Source organism: Urocampus carinirostris, chromosome 9 (assembly GCF_059441175.1).
Source record: "Urocampus carinirostris isolate Australia breed hairy pipefish chromosome 9, RoL_Ucar_1.0, whole genome shotgun sequence".
Lineage (NCBI taxonomy): Eukaryota > Metazoa > Chordata > Actinopteri > Syngnathiformes > Syngnathidae > Urocampus > Urocampus carinirostris.
The window spans coordinates 818472-835849 of record NC_142357.1 but is presented as its reverse complement, the minus strand read 5'-3'; the positions used below and the strand labels follow the sequence as shown (position 1 = coordinate 835849).

The 17378-nt window shown below is 40.7% G+C and overlaps 1 protein-coding gene across 4 annotated transcripts in view; it reads right to left on the bottom strand.

Moving 5' to 3' along the window:
* trappc11 (trafficking protein particle complex subunit 11) overlaps positions 1-17378 on the bottom strand; it is a 108466-nt gene that overhangs the window by 29805 nt on the left and 61283 nt on the right. For all 4 annotated transcript variants that reach the window (XR_015851338.1, XM_088344100.1, XM_088344101.1 and 1 more), the window contains 5 exons: positions 9725-9857; positions 6670-6800; positions 2728-2853; positions 1010-1191; positions 756-904 (listed from right to left, as the gene is read on the bottom strand). Coding sequence is in view for 3 of the 4 variants with exons in the window: in XM_088344100.1 (XP_088200226.1) it covers positions 756-904; positions 1010-1191; positions 2728-2853; positions 6670-6800; positions 9725-9857 (721 nt within the window). In the remaining variant the exon portion in view is untranslated. The remainder of the gene's footprint in view (positions 1-755; positions 905-1009; positions 1192-2727; positions 2854-6669; positions 6801-9724; positions 9858-17378) is intronic.

Here is a 17378-nt window from a genome sequence, read left to right as displayed (position 1 = left end):
AGCAAAATACTATTTTTGATTTTCTGGATATTTCATCCCGATAATCTTAACTTTTTGGATCCGCTTAATACAAGATTTCATAGATACCCCTTCATGTCCACAATGCCATCACTGCTTGATCTGTTTTGAAATGTATTATAATCATCATTTTTGAAAGAAAAAAAAACCCTTTAACCATCTTGATTCTCTCATTGAAATTCTTAAAACTCCCACAAGTGCAGATGAGCCTCCTTCAGGTCTGTTTCCATGGTAAGTGTGTCCAATTTGCCATTATATATTCATTCATTTTTTAGTTATTATTTGAGCTCCAAGTGATCAATTTTCAGGTCATTTTGTTTTGTTATTGGGCCAAGTACTGATGTCACATTTTTCTATTATCAGTCCAAAAACTATTGGCCGGAAAATATTCGTACATCCTTACTTTAAATATGAAAAATAAAGCCTTTTTTGTTTCAGTAAACAGTTCCTAACTGTCAAATTTAAATTAAGGACAACAGCCATCCACAAAAACTGTAAAAACCAGACCATGAATCAGGAATGTGCCATCTTATTTTGGGCGTTGCTCCTAATAATACGGGATTTATCAAGTAAATTCAAAATATCACATTGTTAAAACAAAAAAAGGAAAACAATTAAGAACAAACAGGAAAATAAACATTATTACAGTACAATAAAAAGCAGAAAACAGTAAGATTGAATTTGAATGTTCAAGTCCATTAAAATGTGACATGTCCACAATGCAATTGCATTTGTACCTGGTTTGAGTCCTGCCGTGAGTCTTAAGTCCTTTGCTACACATTCCTCCAGTGATTGAACAGTCCAGTGAATACAATACATTTCATTGCAAAGAGCCGGAGGTTGATGACTCAACTCTACATTTATTTTTGGAACTCGAGGCATTATCCTGGACAAAACACGAGAGGAATGAAGATAGATCACAAGAGGATTTTAAGAAAATCCATATCATGTGGACTGTTGAATCATGCAACCAAACTTTTATCGAACTCACATGGAACTTTGCAAGATAGTTATGCAATCCCAAGCCAAGTCCTCCTCAGTGTCAGGCCAATGTGCAGGCTTATTAGACTGGAGAAACTCATGTGTTGTAGATGCGTCTCCACCTGCACCCCTCCACCTCAAAAACACACGGCGTCCACTTTCACTGCCAAGCATAACCTCTATACCTGTCATCTGGCAGAAAAAAATGTAAATATCTTAACAACATTTCTTTTTACCTTTATGAATGGAGTGGATTTATTGGTGAGCTATGCGAGGTGATGTTTGTTTACAACCTGTTAGAGCATTTCAATGTTTCATAATCGGCTCACAATTGATGTAAAATGAATAAGATAAAGTAGATAATGGTAAGTCATCCTTCACAAAAGTGAGAATGAAATAGTGATCTAATTTGATTTTATTGAAAAACTGAAAAAAAAAATGTAATTGTAATAGTGCCTTAATTGGTTAAAGGCTGTCCAAGAAAACTACGGTCAAAGTTCCAAACGCCAGTCCAAACATAATCCATTAATAATAAATATACTAACAAAGTTAACCTTTTCCAAAATATCCCCTTGCCATGCTCTCCAGTTTTTTTGTGAAATAAAGGAAAACAATATTTTAAGATTTGTATAAAAAAAAAGGAAATCTAACATTTAGTCTACCAATAGTCCACATACTGTTTTTGGTTGTTGAGGTTTGAGATTTCCTCATTTGTTTTCATATGATAAGGAAGCACAATTTAAGTGTATTTTTTGTACATTTTGATCCTTACAAACAGAAATACAATATTGATACACATATATTAAGCAAGATGCTGTCCTAAGGCTAGTTACTGGACGACACCATTCTAGCCATCAGACGCAGACGTGCCATTCCATGAGGAAGAAATCATAGCCTGCCTCCCTTTTTGTTAGCAAAATATATTGCGGGTTATATACTCTAACCAAAATTGCAAACTTGCAGTGCAGCGAGGCAGATCACAAGTGATTTTCTTCAGTGGTATTCCTAGCAGGGTGGGTATGTTTGTTGGTTTTCTCCCCCGGTATCAGTTTTCTTTTTAAGGTGCTCCATTTGTGGCCCTTTTTCAAATTTTAATGAGGTTTTTATTGGACAATGCCAATTGCTATGTTTGTTTGACCTAGTGTGTCACTGTCCTGAAATGGGCAGACTGATATTGTCATGTATTGGCTAAAATCCTCAACAAGGCTCGCAACTAAGGGTCAAGTGACATATTCTATTTTGTGTTAGAATACGTATTTCAAATTCTGAGGTTTTGAGTTTTTCCTTGCCTGCATGTTAAGATCAGGCGATGGTGTAATTGTAATCCTGTGCAGTCCTTTGAGACATTTGTGTGATTAAGGGCTATTCAAATCAATGTGACTTGACTTGAAATGCTACATACTGTCTTTACCATGGGCCAAAAAAAATCCAATTGAAAAGGAGCATTGAGTGCACTTCTTGGTGAAATGGCAGGTGCCAGGACACTTAGAGTAACGACATGTCTATGCAATGTTACACACAGTAAATCATGTGTCAAAAATGTTTCATAAAATTCCAAAATTGTGACATGTCTGGTCATATTTAGACCAATTTGTTGCGGTCTGACCAAAGATTTAGAGGACTCAAGCATCTTAACATGAGTGTGTCCATCGAAGTCATGCTTATGCTATGTTGTTGAGTTGTAAATAATAACTTTTCCCCTAAAATCATTACCAAATTGCATCTCACCTCAATTTTCTTGCCGACATCTTTAGTCTTTGCCAAAAAGTTAAAATTGTAGCATTTTGTCTTTCCAGGCTGAATAATTATTTCCTCCTGATTGGATGTCTCAAGCACACACCACTGATTGTATGCCTACAAACACAGAAACAAAGACAAAACGTTAATCCAATAAGGTTTTCTTCTAGCAAACTTTGCTGTCTGGTAGGGGCATATTGCTTGCCACTAGTGGATGAATAAGCAGAATCTTGTTCATGGACAACACGAGTCAGACATTTTTAGGCAATCAGAAGATGCCTTGCAGGCCCTGACGGCCCTGCTAAAAGCAGGATAAAAGCAGATAGGAGCGGTGAAACAAAATGCTAAAGGTTCTTTGAACGAACTTTAACATTTTTAACACATACTTGATAGAGAAAATATTCTTTCAACTTTTTAGAACACCTCAAACAACGCACTGCACCTTTAGGTTTTTGTTTGCTTTTTTTTACTTACCCACATTGTTTTTATCCTCAATATTTTAATTGTGCTGTATTATCTGCTGAATTTTGCCGTTATTTGAAACCGTAAGAAAAACAACTCGCACTGAGGACAGACAGCGGGAACAAAAAGCAGACGTGGCGTCAGCAGAAGACATATGCATGACTTCTGGTTTTATTTAAAGTCTTGCAAAATTACCAACGCTTACCAAACAGGGAGAACAAAAAACAGGGAGCAAAAACCCAAAACTATAAAAACCTGCTGCCAAGAGCATAATGTCAGCTGGTTGAAACCAATCGGCTGGTGAAGACATTTTTATCCTGTCCAATGATTGGTAAAAGACTCAACGGATTATCGAGAGTAACCATGATGCCACATCATCCAGTCAACTTAAACTATTGATTTGCTGATGTGGCTATTGATTGGCCTATGTGGCAATTCAAACTTTAGGAGGCATAAACATGATGCCAAATCCTCCAATCAACTTTAAATATTGTAACAAATCCATTTGACAGGAAAACTACAGTTACAGAAGCCCACAATAACACTGTGGAAAACTTCCTCAAGTGAAGCGTAATGGTGTGGCAACCAAAGGACCCATTGGAAAGGGCAGGCTGCCCTGGGCGGGGAGGCATGACCTTTTCTATTGGGCGTGGACGTGAACCACGATTACCACCCAGTGCATACTCCACAATCAATTGGATTGAGGCCAATCGACTAAATGCCCATGAAGCACCATTTAAGTGCCACTTCACAGAAAGAAGACGAGTGTGCCAGTCCCTGCGGTAGGCGGCCAGTGGCAGAATCCTTCTTTAAGTAAGAAGAATGATCTCCTTTTGTTCGAATCAAAGACAAGGCAAACCCTGGCCTTCGGAGCGCTTGAAGAATTACTTAATTTTGTTATAAAATATTCACCCTCTCTGCCTAAGGTGTTCTCGCCCCAGGAGGGGGAGACTAAATGGCCAGTGTGCAACTATTGAGCTAAGTGTTCGCCGACCACAGCATGCCAGAGTTAATTTTGGACCTCACCCCCATTTTCACTGAACGTTTTTGGCAGTTAATGTGTTTTTGTTAAACCCCTTACACAATCTCTCGGTTGTGTGTTTTCTCTAAGTGTAAAACCTACCCGTTTCCCCGGGTTGCCACAATTGCTAACAAAGGTTTTTTTTTCCTTTTTTCTAACTTCTGGCTGTAAGCATGAATGCACAGCGTCAGTTTTTTTTTTTTGGTACAAAAGAGACTCATTTTATACTAAACATAATCCGCGACCAATTTCAAAGGAAAAACAATAACCAAGAACTCAACTCTGACACATGGACGATATTCCTCTGAGAATTTGTTATCAAACTCAACTCAACACTTTGGATAGTTGAGTTGCCGTCATCAGTAAAACTTGGCTGGAACACAACATACCAGACGTGGCAGTGGAGCTTGAGGTGCGTGTGCTGCTGCATATGGAAAAGAAGGCAGCCTCAGGCAAGGGCAGATGTTTGTATTTATACATAGAAAAGAGGTGCACAGCCATGCACCCCATGGGCAAATTCTGCTCCCCTGATATTGAATATGTGGCGGTAAAATGCGGACCGTTTAAGCTGGTGAAGGACCTCTAGTCTATTATCGTGGCAGTGTACATACTAATGCTTAAACTAAGGCTGTACAAAGCCAACCACGAAGACAGTACAGGTTTGGACTTATGAGGTCTCCTCCTCACAAAAAGATTGCATCAAGCACACAGACTGGTCCGTGGTCAGCAAAGACCTAGACCTGGAGGAGTATGCATCATCTGTACTGTTCAGTTCTGTCTTCCCCCATCAAAAAACAAGGTTGAACAGAAATGTATGATCCTCACTGAAGGCCCGCAACGCTACCTTCAAATCAAGTGACAAACTGGCTCACAGCAGGGCTGAGCTAAAGAAAGGCATCAAAAAAGCAAGGTTCCAGTATGAGGAAAGAATCGAGGACCGTTTCAACCAGAAGAACCCCCAGGACACGTGGAAAGGCATCAGAATCATGAGACTATAACAACACGGCCCAGCTTGTCAGCCACAGCTCCACCCTGGCTGACACATTAAACAGCTAGGCAGCAGAGAAGCTCCACCCCTACCTGGGCTGGAGGAGCAGCCTCAGCCCCTCGTCCTGCAGCGGCAATAGGTGATTACCACCCTAAAGAGGATCAATACCCTCAAAGCTGCAGGACGGGATTATCAGGAGCGTTCCTGTATATTTTTAACCTGTCCCTGCAGTTGTCAATGGTTCTTGTGAGTCTCAAGTCTCCCACTATAATCCCAGAACAGAATAACACATCCTCCACCTGCCTAATTAAGTGCTTCAAACGAATTCTTCTCGGGTACATTGGAGGCTTTATTCCAACAGACCATGACAGCCTCTAGTTTGCCTACACAAGGAATCGGTCCATGAAACATGCTGTCTCCATCACCCTGCCCTAGGGCTGCAACAACAAATCGATACAATTAATTACTAAGTATTGGCAAGTAGTTTCATCATCGATTTATTCTGATGTTGCCCTGACGTTGCCCTCAATACATGTAGAACCACTTTGGTCCGGCAGAAGGCGCCCAAGATAACTGAAAAACAATGTACCGGTAATCATATGCAATTTCTCACCCAAACAACACTTACAGCAACACATTCACACCATCCAGAAAACTAAAATGACAAATTAGGTAAATGAAACAAATAAGAAAAGGGGATATGGATGTATAATTATAATAGAATTTATTGAACGTATATGTTTTAACAGTAATAAGTAATTAAGTAAATCAATAAAATAAGAACAGACGATATAGATGTATAATAACAATAAAAAAAATACAGTTATTAGATAATGATGGTTTAGCATAGCAGCTTCACGGTTAGTTAGGACTGCACGGGGCATTAGGGTCCGCGCTCCCTCCACAACTTGGAATCCATAGATGGGGGCCGAGTGAAGATGAGAGCACAGGCCACCGCCATGGAGCTCAGCCACCTACACCAGGAACTGTGTGTACGGCTTCCTTCAGGAACGCAGGAACAACCACACCACCACAAACAGATTGCGAGACAGTTTGGTACCCTGAGCTGTTAAGTCCATCATCCACCCCACCACCCTTATACCTGCAGGACAATAACTTATGGGCTGTGAGCCACAGTACAATGCATTATAATACTAAGCTGTACCTTGATGTAGATATAAAACACAGAATCATCCTGGAATAAGAATATGTAAATTGTGTATATATACACATTAGATTTTATTATATTCTGTTTTTAACTTTCTTTGTAGACACTGTACACTGGGGGTGGCAAAAAAATGTCTTTGGCATATTATATTAATAAAGACAATCTTGAATCTTGAATTAATTGACTTATCACATGGAGGTAAAAGAGTCCACATGTTGGTGTCACCAGTGTTAAGTGCAAAAAAGACCAACAGAAATAATGAAGTATGTACATTTCAATGACTTAGTAAAATACCTGATTGCTGAGGGTTATAGCTAGTTTGGTAAATGACACAGGATTAGGACAGTCCACTCTCAGGAACACTTCCAGATGGATGACTTCATCGACATGGAAACTGGGTGACCGGAATTTGGCTTTGCATTGAACTAATGTTGGACGATAAGGAAAAAAAGTGAAAAATTAGTTCAAATATCGCAAAGGGGCACTCTCATTTGAAACCATGGTTTGCAGCAGAAAGAGTAAAAAACACAGATTTGGATAATAAACTCATAATCAATTGCATACCTGTCAAACTCCAATATACATGATACATTTTGTTGTGAGATACTGAGTTGCTCGACATGAATGAGGTTTATTATAAAAAAAAGTTCAAAAATTAAGTAGCTTGGACGTTCACTGTAGAAGGAAAAATACATGCAAATATAATTAAGTAGAATAATACATTTTCTTAAAATTATTAATTCCTTTTCTGAATTAAATTATTGTTGGTAATATACTGATTAAAGGGATAACCACAAACCTGTCTTTTTTCATTTTCTACTTTTTTTTTCTTAACTTATTTATACAACATAATAATTCGTAATATAATGCATCAAAGCAAGAGAGCCGTATGAGAGCTGCCTCTCTTTAATGAGTTGAGCCGAAAAAGCCGGTTCTCTAAAAAGAGACTGACTTCCTTTTACTACATCAAACCGCTCGCTTCGTTTGCAACAAAAAAAAACGATACCGAGATAAAGGCTACCGCGGCGAACTGGTTTGACTTGATTGATTTGCCTTTTCGTGATAGTCTGTGTATACCGGATGGTACCCATAATTGACAAATTTGCGTTTTTCTGTACAGATTTTCTTGTACAGATTTTCTTGTACGTCGTACACGTCTTAAAATGCATAATAAACATACTTTGTACAGCAAAAACGTACAGGTTGACAGGTATGCAATTGTTACATGTCGAAGTGTAAAATAAGATGGACAAAATACATCAAACTACAATATAATTAAAATATCTATAAAAATATCATAATTATCATAAGAATTACTAAAAGTACAAAAAAAGTAATGAATAGAAAAAAACTGAAAATAAGCAAACATTACCAAAGTACTAAAAACTGAAAATTTACTGACCAAACGACCAAAAAGTAAGAAACAATACTTGAGAAGTAAAAAAGGGTCCCGAAAAGAAGGAGAACTGGTGGTTTCTTAAATTTCACATGATGGAAATCATTTAGTGGTAAAGTAGTAATAGGGGACAGAGTCTTAAGAAATTTGAGGATCAGTTCAAATCTATCCATCTATCTATCTACCTTGGTCATATCCTTCCAGGTTGGTAACGGAGTTTGGAAGAGTATGTAATAGGCGTAAGTTATGTGTCGATGTTGGGAAGAGTAAGGTGATGAAGTGTTCACGTGATGAAGTGGGCATGGCGTTAGAAATAAGGTTGCATTGAGGGATATTCTTGAGGGATATGACCAATGTAGATAGATATGACCTGTCCTTGCAACCTTATTTCTAACGCCATGCCCACTTCATCACGTGAACACTTCATCACCTTACTCTTCCCAACATCGACACATAACTTACGCCTACATACAAGCCTTAAACATAATTTCATAAACCTTAAACATACAAACTATAGCACTGAAGCAACTTAAGTACAAACTCGTTTGTACATGCAAGAAACGAACAATGGTATACGAAAAGAAAATTCGGGATGTCGAAAAATATACGGACATTGCTGTAAATTAGATTTAGTATTCTGCACCTTCTGAGTACAGGACAGTGCTGTAGTGCTTCTTTTCGGAGCTACCGAAGTGTGGCGCTATGAGAACTCACCCAACATCCACTGGCTTCCTCTTCCTGTCAGTCGCAGTTCGTGTGTAAACATACCGTACTGCATCTTCTGCGCGCTAGGAACTTTGACAATTTTATTGTTTAATATCTCGTGCATCCATTAAATATGTTTGGTGTAAAGTGTTAAGAAGAGGCGAGCCATTTCATTTTAAATGAAAGTGGAACAAGGAAGCTTGATGAAAATGGTTGGATCACTTTTTTCGGCAGCTTATTACCACAGAGGACGAAGTAGCCTAACACTTGATGCCCATCTTTCAAATTACTTAAACTTCACTTTATTTATCTTTATAGAGCATATTATTTTATTAAATTTTTATTATTCAGTACAAAACAATACAGGTTACCTTTACAAGCCTAAAACATACACAACTAAAACTTAAACACACTTATACAAGACTTAAACATACTTATATAAACCGTAAACGTACATTCCATACAAAATATAGCACTGAAGTAACTTACAAACAATTTCAACTTACAAATGATCGTCCGGAACGTATCTCGTTCATAATTAAGGGAGCGTCTGTAAAAAGATTTTTTTTTTTTAAATAAATGCATAGCAAATGTTCTCTCCGACCATTAGAGGGCAGTGCTGCCTTTGTATAGCGTTGCGAGTGAATCAGTTAACACATTCAATGACTAAAATGAAAATATTTTTCCCTATTGTTTGTGAATAAATGTGTGAAAAGATCCCTTGTCATCTGTGAATATATTAATGTAAGGTAGGTTACTAATGTAGGCTGAATTATAAAGCATAATACTGAAGAACGAAGCCAAGAATTCGGAGTGGACTAATCCAGCCCATCTCAGAACAGAAATTTTGGTTTTGACCCTAGAGCAAAACTGAGTTTGACATCCCTGATGTGAAGTAATGGAGAGTGGAAAGTTGGAACATTGAAAAAAACTATTAAACTATTGAAAATGAATAAGACATATACAATATTTATAGAACAATTGGAAGAGAACCGCAAGTATGTCAAATAGGAGTTATATAATGTATAATAAACAAATGGAGGGATCAATGAACTGAAAGATCGATGGAGTAATGCTCCCCTGGACTATGCAGAGTTGGTCATTGAAAAAGCATGCCTTCAAAGAAAAAAAGCAACGGGAACAGCGCGAAATGTATCAAGTATATGTATGGACGACAGGGGGAATAATGGTTCTGAGGAAGGGACATCTGATATGATCCGAAATGTACGTGATTACATTTTTACTTACTAAATGGTATGTAGTCTTGTAAATTAATTATGAAATCATTTGAGCCACCAGGAGCCAAAGATTCATTCCACAGTGTCCATCCTGCACGAGCTGACAACTGATCACACTGAGGCTCAGCTTCAGGTATCTTGTTCTAATGGAAAGAATATGGAGTCATTTATTCCATAAACAAAAGTGTATAAACATATACGCTTGCTATATTGTAGTTTACTTTTCAGTTTCACTACTTTGCGGAATTTGATTTGTGCCGTGTTCTGTGTTGATTAGCTGAGTAGTCGACTCGCCCCTTTTCTTTCTGTGCGTCTAAAATGTTGTCTTAGTTGCACACGGACGTAAAACAGCTTGAGAAACCTGCATTACGTACACCCAAATGTTTTCCAATTTCAAGTTTCCTTGAAAGCCCACATGTCAACAAAACGCTCTGGAGCGACAAAAGCATCAGCGGCCAGACCCAAAAGGCTGAGGAAGATGCTATCCATCGGCAACAAAGTTCGACTTCTCAACATGCTAAAGGAAGCGGTGTTACGCCGCATTTTTGTTTTCCGATAAGGCGCACATGACGGCTACAAAATACCATCTGACAAAAAAGTGCAGAGTCCTGAAATAAATTCAACCCTTTTTTGGGAATCAAATAAAGGAAAATTATTTCAAAATTATAATTTCAAATTACAGAAGTTATTTGTATACTAAAAAAGTTCATAAAATAACAGTATGTTTGTTATTTGGAATGTATTGTTCACGTAAACATTATTATGGCACATTTTTCATCCTGGATACAGAAACGGTATTGTTCATGAATGCGCTGGGATATGAGCATGTGCAATCCAAAAATAAAAGGACTAGCGCAAACATTTCAAAAGGGCTACACACGCTCGGACTAAGACGGATTTTTGTGCGCATTGTAATTGCCTGCATGTTTATGTATCAACTGCTCTGGAGGAATAGGCCAAAAATAGCATCAACAGTGTTAAAAACTTGTGAAAAAATACGAATCAAGGTTTCTACAGTTTGTGGCAAGTTAAATTCAAGACTTTTTAATGCATTTTGATATCAAATTTAAGAACCAGGTCAACAAAAATATACACAATTGGAAAAAAAAACCCACATATATTTCTTGCACACAATAAATTGTGCCCCGGAACACATTACCGGGCACAGCCTTTAGCCATAGCAAAAAATGTTCGTTGGACAGCGACTGCTCATTAAATTTACACTTTCCTTTGGCCCAAAGTAAAAGTATCTGTCTAAAGTTGTAATGTGTATTTTGGGTAGACCTAAGACATAAGTCTGATCTGAGAGGACTGATTGAAACCACATCGCCGTTTTGATAGTTCCGTGATTGTAGTAACGCAATATTGCTATGAAAGTAAATTGGTGAATTATTAAAAAAGGAGTTAATGTTACTCTTTTTAGTTTAAACAAATATGAATCTTATTTAGGTTTTCAAATTGATTGCTTTCGAAAATTGTATTTAAGACATTTTAATGCCAATAAAGGCCTGCGGAAACCCTGACATGTTGTATTTCTGTCCTTCCCATTAATAGATAAATAACTAAGCTTCGAATTAACTTTTATTATCAATCAATAACATATTTGCATTTTTTCAAAATATCAGCCAGTGTCACTTTCTGGATATTTCAGTTTTTAAGTGGGAGAAGATAAACAATTGGTGGTCGACAAAACAACTGTGTATACGTGCGTACATACATACACATGTATACACATGCATATGTATGCATGAAATGATCTGCATTTCTATAGCGCTTTTCAAGTCAATGACTTCCCAAAGCGCTTTACATTGTGCTTCACATTGCCCAATAGCGGCCGTGATCTGTGCAGCCATGTAAGGCGCTAACCTGCTTATTGGGGGCATTTGGGGGTTCAGTGTCTTACCCAAGGACACTTCGACATGTAACACGGACAAGCCGGGATTCGAACTGGGATCCCTTGATCCTAAAACGATCGCTCTACCTCCTGAGCTACTGATATACTGGACTGTCTCAGAAAATTAGAATATTGTGATAAAGTTCTTTATTTTCTGTAATGCAATTAAAAAAACAAAAATGTCATACATTCTGGATTCATTACACATCAACTGAACTATTTCAAGCCTTTTATTATTTGAATATTGCTGATTTTGGCTTACAGCTGAAAAAAACTCAAAAATCCTATCTCAAAATATTAGAATACTTCCTCAGACCAAGTAAAAAAATAATTTTATAACAGCAAAACTAAATCAAACATTTGAAAATGTCCATTGATGCACTCAGTACTTGGTTGGGAATCCTTTTGCACAGATTACTGCATCAATCCGGCGTGGCATGGAGGCAATCAGCCTGTGGCATTGCTGAGGTGTTATTGATGCCCAGGATGCTTCGATAGCGGCCTTCAGCTCATTTGCATTTGTAGGTCTGGTGTCTTTCATCTTCTTCTTAACGATACCCCACAAATTCTCGATGGGGTTCAGGTCAGGGGAATTAGCAGGCCAATCAAGGACAGTGATGCCATGGTCAGTGCACCAGTTACTGGTGGTTTTGGCACTGTGGGCAGGTGCCAGATCATGCTGGAAAATGAAATCCTCATCTCCATAGAGCTTTTCAGCAGATGGAAGCATGTAGTGCTCTAAAATCTCTTGGTACACAGTTGCATTTACTCTGGACTTGATGAAACACAGTGGACCAACACCAGCAGCTGACATGGCTCCCCAAACCATTGCTGACTGTGGGAACTTCACACTGGATTTCAAGCAACTTGGATTTTGCTCCTCTCCAGCCTTTCTCCAGACTCTGGCGCCTTGACTTCCAAATGCAATGCAAAACTTGCTTTCGTCTGAAAAGAGGACTTTGGACCACTCTGCAACTGTCCAGTGCTTCTTCTCCATAGCCCAAGTCAGACGCTTCTTCCGTTGTCTTGAGTTCAGAAGTGGCTTGACCATGGGAATACGGCTATTGTAGCCCATTTCCCGGACACGTCTGTGAACTGTGGCTTTTGATACCTGGACTACAGCTTCAGCCCACTGTCTTTGAAGCTCCCTCAAATTCTGGAAGCGGCTCTTCTTCACAATTTTGTTAAGGCTGCGGTCATCTCTCTTGGTTGTGCAGCGTTTCCGGCCACATTTTTCCCTTCCAACAGACTTTTTGTGGATATGCTTTGAAACTGCACTCTGTGAACAGCCTGCTCTTTGAGAAATTTCTTTTTGTGTCTTACCCTCCTGATGGAGGGTATCAATGATGGTCCTCTGGACAGCAGTCAGATCAGCATTCTTCCCCATACTTGTGATTTAGTTTACTGAACCAAGCTGAGTGTTTTCAAGGCTCAGGAAACCCTCGCAAGGTGTTTCGAGTTAATTAGATGATTCAGGTGATTAGTTGAATAGCCTACTTGTATACTTTTTCATGGTATTCTAATATTTTGAGATAGGATTTTTGAGTTTTCTTAAGCTGTAAGCCAAATTCAGCAATATTAAAATAATAAAAGGCTTGAAATAGTTCAGTTGATGTGTAATGAATCCAGAATGTATGACATTTTTGTTTTTTTAATTGCATTACAGAAAATAAAGAACTTTATCACAATATTCTAATTTTCTGGGACAGTCCAGTATACATACATACATACATACATACATATACATATAAACATATATACACACATATACATATATACACACATATACATGTATATACACATATATATACACATATATGAATGCTTATTGATTGAAATTCCGGGGTGAGAGGACGCTGGCGTGTATGTCGCCGCTTCTCACTCCAAAACTTTTCCAAAACTTTTTCGAAGCTCAGATACTTTTTCTGATCTTTCTTTTGCCCTTCTGTTTTGGACTGTGGGTACTTTGGTTGATGTAACCTGAACCAACGTTTCACCTTATCAATCAATCAAACCCTCGTAACTTAGCCCACGGGCTAACGCCGGTAGCCTATACATACCAGCTGTCACTGCACCGGCCTCTCTCCCTCGTCATGGCGTGCCAAAACCTCGCCGCTTTTGGATTATTTCGGATACTCCTGACGTTCTGCCATCATCCAGCGACAGGATTGCTCCACTATTCTGTCGCGGATCTTCTCTGGATCCGGTGGATTGCACTGGGGCCTCCGCCACCAGAGCTGCTCCACCATCCTGACATCGCTCGCCTGCGTCGACGCCGCTACATTCACCGCGGATCGCGCAGACACGTCGAGTATAAAAACCCTGGCTCAATCACCTCGACCTGGTCCACATCTCGACGCCCTCCCATAAACTGCGGCCGTGGGGCTAACTGCCATACATTAGCCCGCCTAGCTAGGTCGGCTAACAGCACTGCCGCCGTCAAACAAGACACCTCCGCCGTCAACTTTGGATTACTGAACGTCCGCTCACTCAGGAACAAGGGCCACCTCATCCAAGACGTCCTCGCCGAACGAAAACTCGACTTCCTCATTTTAACAGAAACCTGGCAACAAACAAACGACTTCGCTGCTCTGAATGACTCCACTCCTGCTGGCTTTGTTTACATCTGCCGTCCCCGTGGCAACGGCCGTGGAGGAAGTCTCGCGGTAATTCACCGCGAGAAGTGGAAAGTCTTGCCTGTCTCCGTCACTGCATTGACTTCCTTTGAATGCCTGGTGTTTAAGCTCCCCGGACCCACGCCAACCATTATTGCTACAATTTATCGCCCCCCAAAGCCACATAGTGATTTTATCAATGAATTCTCCAGCTTAATTACACATTTATCCACTCTCTCGCCAAATTTAATTTTATTGGGAGATTTCAATATTCACATGGACAACCCCAACCTCCCACTCACCAGAGACTTCACATCCTGCCTGGAGAGCCTCGGGATACACAGCCTTATTGACTTCCCCACCCACATTAAAGGCCACACATTGGACTTGGTCTGCTGCTCTGGCCTCTCTACTTCCAAGCCCACTGCCGACGTTTTTCCTGAATCTGATCATGTCCTCCTCACTTTTAACACCGTACTCTGTCTCTCTACTGTCAAAACCTCCCGTCTCATTTCTTTTCGTAATACCAAAAATATCAACATTGACACCCTCTGCTCCATTATTGACCGTTCCCCACCCCCAGAAGCTCTCTCAAGCCCGGATGACCTCACCACTCACTACAATGCCTGCCTCACAAATATTCTAAATTCTCTTGGCCCCCTGAAAACCAGGACTGCCTCATTCTCCACATCTGCCCCCTGGTTTACACCCGCTCTTCGGTCAACGAAATCAAAGAACCGCCAACTCGAGCGACTCTATAAGAAAACCGGCCTCACCATCCATAAGGACATGTACATTACCCATACTGCTAAATACAAGGACCAAATTGCACAAACCAAATCCAGCTACTACTCCGGCCTCATCCTTTCCAACGAAGGAAATTCAAGAACTCTCTTCTCTGTCATGAACAAATTCCTCCAGCCACCAAATTCTCTCCCCCTCCAACTGTACTCCACAGCAACCTGCAACTCCATAATGGAGTACTTCAATCACAAAATCCATAAGATTCATCACCAACTCCATCAAAACCTGTCTGCTCCCTCCCCATCTGAATTTCCTTCTCCTTGTCACTTCTTCTCCAGTTTTGCTCCACCCACGACTGCTGAATTATCCAACCTCATACTCAAATCCAAGCCCACCACTTGCCAGCTCGATCCCCTCCCTTCATCCCTTGTTAAATCCTGCCTCCCTCACCTGCTTCCTCTCATATCTGCCATTATCCACTCCTCACTCTCTTCTGGTATTGTCCCATCACTTTTCAAAACTGCTGCTGTTTCCCCTACGCTGAAAAAACATGGTGCTGACCCCAACAACTTTGACAACCTCCGGCCCATCTCCAACCTTCCATTTATTTCAAAAATCCTTGAAAAAACTGTTGCTGCTCAACTCCACTCGCACCTGTCCCTCCACTCTCTCTATGAGCCCTTTCAGTCTGGTTTCCGCCCCCGCCACAGCACAGAGACTGCCCTAATCCGTATTGTAAATGATCTCCTCATAGCATCTAACTCCGGTTTAGTCTCCATCCTCATCCTCCTAGACTTGAGCGCCGACTTCGACACAATCTCTCACCCTATCCTCCTCAAGACTCTCCTCCATTGGGCTCACCCATACTCCCCTCAGTTGGTTCCATTCCTACCTCACTGGCCGCACTCAGTTTGTCCAGCTGAAATCCTTCACCTCAAAGCCCTCCCTAGTCACCACAGGTGTTCCCCAGGGATCTGTCTTAGGTCCTCTTCTCTTCATCGTCTACCTCTTGCCTCTTGGTCATATCCTCCGCAAATTTAATATCCACTTTCACTGCTTTGCTGATTCCACCCAACTCTACCTCTCCTGCAAACCAAACTCCATACTCCCACCTCCCTCCCTCACCTCTTGCCTTTCCGAACTCAAAACATGGTTCACAACAAACTTTCTTAAATTAAATGCCAATAAAACAGAATTCCTCCTTCTTGGCAACAATTTACTTTATCCAAAGTAAACAATTTCTCTCTCAACATCGACAGCTCCTTAGTGTCCCCCTCCCCCCAGGTCAAGAGTCTGGGTGTCATCCTGGATAGCATGCTTACCTTCCACTCACATATCAACACCATCACGCGCACTGCTTATTTCCACCTGCGCAATATTACCAGACTCTGCCCTTCCCTCACCCCCCGCACCACTGCTATTCTCGTCCACAGTCTTGTCACATCCCGCCTTGACTACTGCAATGCTCTCCTCTTCGGCCTTCCTCAAAAATCCCTCCATAAAATTCAGCTGGTTCAAAACGCCTCTGCTCGCATCATCACAAAAACATCTTCCCAGCAGCACATCACCCCCGTTCTCCAACAGCTACACTGGCTTCCTATTCAGCATCGCATCAGCTACAAACTGATCCTATATACATATATGGCCATTCACAACTTGGCTCCTCCTTACCTGTCCGACCTTCTCCAGGTGCACGTCCCCACTCGCTCCCTCAGATCCTCGTCCTCCCTCCCACTGTCAGTGCCCCCTGCCCATCTAAGCACCATGAGAGCCAGAGCCTTCAGTCGCGCTGCTCCCAAGCTCTGGAACAATCTACCTCCGGACCTCCAAAACTTCACACCTCTCTCAACTTTTAAGTCCCGTCTAAAAACACACCTGTTCAGGACTGCCTACAACACATAGCTTCTCCATTTCCTATGTTTTTGTGATTTTATGTCTTGTTTTTATTTATTATTTCGCTTACAACTTTTTAAATTGTATTTTTTCCATTGTCTGTACAGTGTCCTTGGGTGGCCTGAAAGGCGCTTTTAAATAAAATGCATTATTATTATTATAAATACACATATACATATACACATACATATATAGGGCAGCACGGCGGCGCAGTGGTTAGCGCATGTGCGGCACAGTTCATGTCATGGGAACCTGCTGCGTGGGTTCAAATCCAGCTCCAGACTTCCTGTGCGGAGTTTGTATGTTCTCCCCGTGCTTGCGTGGGTTTCCTCCGGGCACTCCGGTTTCCTCCCACATTCCAAAAACATGCATTTCAGGTGAATTGGCCGGTCCAAATTGTCCCTAGGTGTGAATGAGCGAGTGAGTTGTCTGTCCCCGTGTGCCCTGTGATTGGCTGGAAACCAGTTCAGAGTGTCCCCTGCCCGGAGATGGCTGGGATGGGCTCCAGCCCCCCCGCG